At 54.6% G+C, this 6251-nt stretch overlaps 4 protein-coding genes across 4 annotated transcripts in view; 3 read left to right on the forward strand and 1 right to left on the reverse strand.

Moving 5' to 3' along the window:
- Nucleotides 1-149: 149 nt before the first annotated feature.
- On the forward strand, nt 150-959 carry VDBG_09467 (general alpha-glucoside permease; the record flags this gene model as incomplete). Its single annotated transcript, XM_003000226.1, has 1 exon — nt 150-959. One exon carries the CDS (start codon nt 150-152, stop codon nt 957-959), a length of 810 nt encoding a protein of 269 aa, XP_003000272.1.
- Nucleotides 960-1792: 833 nt separating this feature from the next.
- Nucleotides 1793-3320, forward strand: VDBG_09468 (conserved hypothetical protein; the record flags this gene model as incomplete). Its single annotated transcript, XM_003000227.1, has 3 exons — nt 1793-2104; nt 2170-3201; nt 3258-3320. The coding sequence occupies 3 exons, from the start codon at nt 1793-1795 to the stop codon at nt 3318-3320; spliced, it is 1407 nt and encodes a 468-aa protein (XP_003000273.1).
- An 890-nt stretch (nt 3321-4210) lies between these two features.
- VDBG_09469 (predicted protein) lies at nt 4211-4794 on the forward strand (the record flags this gene model as incomplete). The annotated part of the gene is made up of 3 exons (XM_003000228.1): nt 4211-4271; nt 4332-4502; nt 4565-4794. 3 exons carry the CDS (start codon nt 4211-4213, stop codon nt 4792-4794), a joined length of 462 nt encoding a protein of 153 aa, XP_003000274.1.
- Nucleotides 4795-5513: 719 nt separating this feature from the next.
- Nucleotides 5514-6251, reverse strand: part of VDBG_09470 (predicted protein) — a gene marked incomplete at both ends in the record, with an annotated part of 2883 nt that continues 2145 nt past the window's right edge. The window contains one exon of the mRNA XM_003000229.1: nt 5514-5720. Coding sequence (XP_003000275.1) covers nt 5514-5720 — 207 coding nt within the window. The remainder of the gene's footprint in view (nt 5721-6251) is intronic.

Below are 6251 nucleotides of genomic sequence, written 5' to 3' on the forward strand. Positions count from 1 at the left end.
GGGCATACCGCATTCCATTCGCAATTCAATGGGCGTGGCCTCTACCCTTGTTCACTATCCTATGGTTTGCGCCAGAGTCCCCTTGGTACTTTGTTCGCGTGGGCAAGTATGACGAAGCTGAGAAGTCTGTCATGCGACTGGGCTCAGCCATGCAGCGCAGTCACGCCAAAGAGACTGTGGCGTCGATGATCTACACCAACCAGCTCGAGATGAACATTGATGAAGGAACATCTTACCTGGACTGCTTTCGCGGGGTCGACCGCCGCCGCACCGAAATCGCGTGCATGGTTTTCATGGCACAGCCCTTTTGTGGCTCCGTGCTTGGAGGCACGCCTACATACTTCTTCGTCCAGGCTGGTCTTCCCGAGTCCATCTCGTTCCGCATGTCAGTCGGCGGTCTCGGTATCGCATCAGTGGGCACAGTGGCATCTTGGCTCCTCCTCGGCGCCTTTGGCCGTCGCACCCTGTATCTCTGGGGTCTTGGGCTGTTAACATCCGTTCTCATGACTGTCGGCTTCATCAGTGTTGGCGCTGGGGACTCTTCGGGTGGCAACTACGCCCAGGCAGCCATGATGCTGTTGTGGCTCGGCGTCTACTACATGACCGTGGGGCCTATCTGCTACGCCATTATCTCCGAGGTGTCCTCGACCCGTCTGCGCAACAAGAGCGTGTGCCTGAGCCGCATCGCGTACTACATTGGGCAGATTGTCTGCAACGTGATCAATCCGTACATGCTGAACCCAACGGCCGGCGATTGGAAGGGGAAGACGGCGTTCTTCTGGGGCGGGTGTGCTTTTGCCTTCTTCGTATGGACCTTCTTCCGACTACCGGAGACGAAGGACAAGACGTTTGCGGAACTGGATATCCTCTTTGAGAAGAAGATTGGGGCGCGGGAGTTTTCCGGGTACAAGGTGGATGCGTATGCTCAAGGTGGAGAGTCTTTGGTGAAGAAGGGATGATAAGCGACCTGTAGTGATGTCTGGACAGCCTAGTTAAGCCGTTTACTGTGATCCTTCACGTCCTTGGATCAGCTGTCTACTCAGTAATCGATACAATCTGTCATCGAACTCCAGTTTCCTCTGACCGTGGGGCCGGCGATGCTCAAGCAAGGTGGCTTTTTGCGCAATAGTTTTTAGTAGCTTTACCAGACGACTTGATCATCACATGGCGAGTCAATTCTTTACAGACAACCAACCTATGACTCTCGCGCCGCAGAAACATGTGAGATCTCAAGCGCGAATCCTCTGTCCGCAGAAGTAACTCATCCCAATCGTTCTGATTCTACCACCCTCCTCTGGGACCCATTGCCCCGGCGCACAGTCTCGTACCTGACAGGGCGTAAAGGCGCATATGCAAGCGAGTCACTTTCCTGATTCCCACTCACTCTTCCCGACTTGAGTCTAGCGCTCCACAGGAGACGAGCATGTTGACGAAGGCATCCCACCGGAGGCAAGTGTAGCTACCCCGCATGATCCACGACCGGGTATGACCATCATTCTTGTTACAGCAGCGGGGCAAGCTTTGATTCTTGAGAATGACCTTGGCTTCTGGGACAAAGTTTGGGGTAAAGAACAACAGCAGACGATGCGGACCTCTCGCGATACTAGGCTGTCGATCTTTGGAAAGCTCGCCGTGTCACGTCGTATCGCGTGCCATGACGACGAGGAGCTGCCGAATGAGCTCCCTCCGAAGGGAAAGAAAGAAGAAAATGATATAAGAATACGGCTTGACGTGTTCTGCCACGACCTTTGCATGATCCAACAACTCAAGCTTTCAGTTTGACAGAGAAACGATGGCTGAGATCAGATCCCTCGTCCTTTTGGCCCTCTTGGCCTCATCGCATGGCGTTTTCGGGGCTGCTCTGGCACCGGAAAAGCGTCAGGGGCAGGTCTTTGGGACCGCTACCGTCAACCTGGCCGAGCCGTCCGGCACTCCAGCCCATTTGGCGTCCGGCTTTATCTATGGTCTGCCCGACAACACGGATGGCACAGCAAATAAGGATATTCCTGACCGATTCATCGATGGCATGGGCTTCAATTACTGCCGTGCCGGCGGTGCTCAGCTGCCTGACGGGTCCCTAGGCTGGGCATCCGGGCAATACGAGGTTTGTGGTTCCTCTGGCATGGCAACACATCCTAGAATCTTCAAAGCTGACATGCTTGGTGACAGCCACGATGGCTCTCGACCCTTTCAAACTACCGCACGACTCGTCGCCACGGCGGCCGGTTCTCCCTGCTGATGCACGATCTCTGGGGCGCCGACAGTCTCCAGGGTGGCTCGTTCTCCTGGCCGGGCGACAACGGCAACTGGACCAGCTACGACGCCTTCCTCGACCAAGTCTTCAGCGACCTCAGAGCCAACGAAGCCCTGGAGGGTCTCGACATTGACATCTGGAACGAGCCGGACCTGCAGTCCTTCTGGGGCTCAACGCAGGACCAGTACCTCGCAACCTGGGCGCGCACCTATGCCCGGATCAGAAAAGACCTCCCCGAGGTGCTCATCACGGGCCCGTCGACCAGCGAGCCGGCCACCGCGGGAAGCGCCTGGTGGCAAAGGTTCACCGCTTTCATCGCCGCCAACGACGTTGTGCCAGACATTTACTCGTGGCATCTCCTCCGCACGAACCGCAACCTGCGCGAGTCGACCGACGAGTGGAACACACTCCGACAGGGGAGCAGCCTCCCCGCGCGACCCATTGTCATCAACGAGTATGCCTCGAACAACGGCGACGAGCAGTCGCCCGCCGGCGGCGTCTTTTATATCGCGCAGCTCGAGAGGCACAACACGCACGGCCTCCGCGCGAACTGGGGCTCCGCGTCGAAGCTGCATGATCTGCTCGCGAATCTCCTCGGCAAGAGGCCGTCGGGAGAGTACTTTCCCGTGGGGGAGTGGCACGTCTACGACTACTACGTCCACCAGATGACAGGCCAACGGGCGGCCACGAAGCCATCGACCGACGAGGCATTTGAAGTCTACGGCACCCATGCGGGGACTGTTGGTTCCGTCAAGGTCCTGGCGGCTGTGAGGCCTGTCGCTGGGCGCAGGACGTACCATGTTACGATCACTGGTCTGTCTTCTGTTGGTTTCGCCGGGGACCGCGTCAAGATTCGGACGAGGAGGTTCGATGGACCTACCATCTTTGACGAGATTCAAGGGTCGGTCGACCTCGGCGTGTGGGAACACGATGTTGTTTCCGATTCGGTAAGCAACAGCTCGTGACCGGCCGATTGGTGAGAATTGATGCTAACAGAGAGCAGGTCACGTTTTGGGTCTTGCCGGAGGCTGTCACGACGGCATATGCCTTTGAGCTCGTGCAGTAGGGAATGAGCGTGCTGTGACGCCTAAAACCATTGGGGCGCCATGAGGATGGACACGAGTCCTTCGCAGTCGGGACCTCGCGTGAGAAGCGAGCTCGGTCAAAGAAATGATCAGCCTGGGATCCTTGCCAGAGTTTCGTTGTTTGAGGAGTGGGTGTGGTTGATAACGCCAGCTCGAGGGGTCAGCAGTGATCAGTGAAATGGATATAAGAATTCAAAGGTGTACCTTGGCAGCTGCACAAGGCTCGTCACAACCGATTTCAGACCAGACCCTGGAGCGTCTCAGACGTCGGCGGCGTGACGTGAGTCAGGGCATCCAGTAACTCTTAGGCGATATGTGTGTTGTAGATTATACGCTTGTTTCAATAATGACAGCTGTCAGTGATGTGAGTAGCCCCAGGGTTAGGTATCTGATCCCTGAGTCTGGTACAGTTCCCAAAATCGAGAGACTCCGATGTTGTGATCAAAGGAAACAACGAACTCACACTGAAGAAGCCTGGTAGCAGCACTGGCTAGACCTGGTTTTCCGAAGGTGAGCCTCAATATTCCAACTCCGAGTCGAATGGTCCATAATGGTCTGTCGTGAGCCCTGTCGCTGTTTCAAGATCGTCTGGAGCCGAAACGTGGGACGATCACTCCGAGTGCTGTTCCAGCGTCGGAATAACCCATGTTTCTCGGAGTCCTTGGTCTGCCCTATCTGCTCTGTAACGATGTAACCTCGTATTGCTCCAAAACAGCTTCGGCTTCGCATTGAACGATACATAAGAAGCACACGACTACTCTACTCCGGATAGCACCTGGAAGATCGACATTCTATACTCCCTTGATTTTCCTTCTCTATTGCCTGGCGCAAATATTTGATCGACATACTTTTCCGTAAATTCTCCGACGCAATGCAGTTCACGTACTTCGTTACCTCCATGGCCATCCTGGCGATCGGCCAAGCCAGCACCAGTAGGAGTCTTTCAGCACTGTTATCGCCAGAGAGTTCTCGAGCTGACGCTTTTCGTAAAGTTCCCGTCCGCCGGCAAGACACAGCCCCTATATTCGCCAACGTAGGCGACGCCTGCTCCGTTGGCCGTGAGGATGGTGAGTGCGACAAGTTTGGCCGTTGCGTGCAGTTCATCCCGCCGAACGAGCAGAGCGTTCTGAACCAGGGCCGGACCGTCGCCACGTGTACCCAAAGTAAGCAACGAGGCCCATGAGCGTGTTCATCTGGCCCGCTGACGTGTTGACCTTTTCTACAGCACCTGACGGAGAGGCTGAAGTTGGGTTTGGCAATTCCTTCAATGGCGAAGGGGAGCCGCTTTTCGGCAATGCCGGCGTGGCATGCACCGTCGGGAATGAAGACGGCGAGTGCGACCAATTCGGTCGGTGTTCACAATTCATTCCACCCAATGAGCAGAGTATCCTGAACCAGGGACGGCCTGTTGATACCTGCACGGCGGGTGGCCAGGTCGGCACGCTGAAGCATTGAGCTGCCTGTGGCTGTTTGGCCTGACGTGAGCAATGGATTGCATGCATCCTTGCAGGCTGAAATAGGCGTTAACTAGGGATCGACCGCTAAGAATCTCGAACATTTGAATCCTTTGGTCATTGTATGTTTTGCGGCAAGGTATTCGGATCTCGATTTGCCAAATGAAATACAAATCGCCAGTGTCTAGGGAACCATGCTTCAGCAGCGAAGGCTCAGTCGATCAGTATCAAAATGCGGTCTAGATACGGCCCAATTCATATAGCCTCTCCCAATCTCATGATCGTCAATCACACTACTTCATGGGCAATACTTTGCCAGCGGCAGGACCTCTGCTACATCAGACGTCCGTACTGCTGCCACTGTACTTGGTCAAAGTGGTATTTCAGGATGCCCGAGAAATCCATCATGCAGCAGTAAGGGCAACGGCGGTCTTAGAGATCGCAGATGGCCGTATCTTAAGCTGTCCAATTGCGCCTGAAAGATACATAGGTGTAAGTACACAAACTAGATTTGGCCACGTTCACTGAAGAACAGAGACCATACATACAGACTGAGCATTTAACGGTCGCCGGTTGCACAACAGCGTGCACTATTTACTTGATTTAACACCATCGCAGTCTTTCACACACAAGAGATTTCATAACAACGATCATCACAAGACTTTATAACCGGGTATCATCAGAGCACTAAGGGCTTATCCAGCATCCCTGAACAGCAGTCTAGCCTACAGGATTTGGCATTGGCATAGACGTATGATACGCCGCAGGATGCACCTTTGGCGGGTTGTCCAGCTCGCCCTTGCTAGCCCTGCGCCATTGCCATGCCAAGGACATGATGCAAAGTGCAAGAAGTAGGCTGCGGAAACGGTCAGCGAGAGCAACAAGCACCAAGAGTGTCCCGTATTCGAAAACGTACATAGAAATAATCTGGACCACGATGAGAATGTTTCGAAGAGTCGAATTGGATGATGTATCAGCACTGCTCACCCAGCGCTGCACAAGCAGCGCAACAACCGAGAGCAATGAGATCGCCGATGATAAGGGAGGTAGTGCGTTGGACACAAAATGGGACTTGCGGTATTTGACCCAGCCGGAGAGTGATGCTGCGACGACGACCCATGTTGTGGACACAATTGTCTGCGTGGAATCCTTGGTCAGCCTCAGACTGTCGAGGTTGTCAGCGAAACATACCAAAGCAAGCGGTACTTTGAAAGCACTGCTGTGATCGGAGCGCAGAACGGCCCGCAAGCGCAAGCGACGCCGCTCCCAGGACGACGGTGATGACGCGGGACGGGAAATCCCCCGCGTAGAACAGAACAAGGCAAAAGACCATCTTGGAGATTTGAAGATGAAGATTGGGGAACTCTTGGGTCAGGTTAGATGTCGAAGGGTGTTATCTTCATGGCGCGTCCCGGCCCTGCGGACATGCCACTGTTTTATCAATCCGATCACTGTGAT

The sequence above is a fragment of the Verticillium alfalfae genome, genomic scaffold (genome assembly GCF_000150825.1).
Source record: "Verticillium alfalfae VaMs.102 supercont1.15 genomic scaffold, whole genome shotgun sequence".
Lineage (NCBI taxonomy): Eukaryota > Fungi > Ascomycota > Sordariomycetes > Glomerellales > Plectosphaerellaceae > Verticillium > Verticillium alfalfae.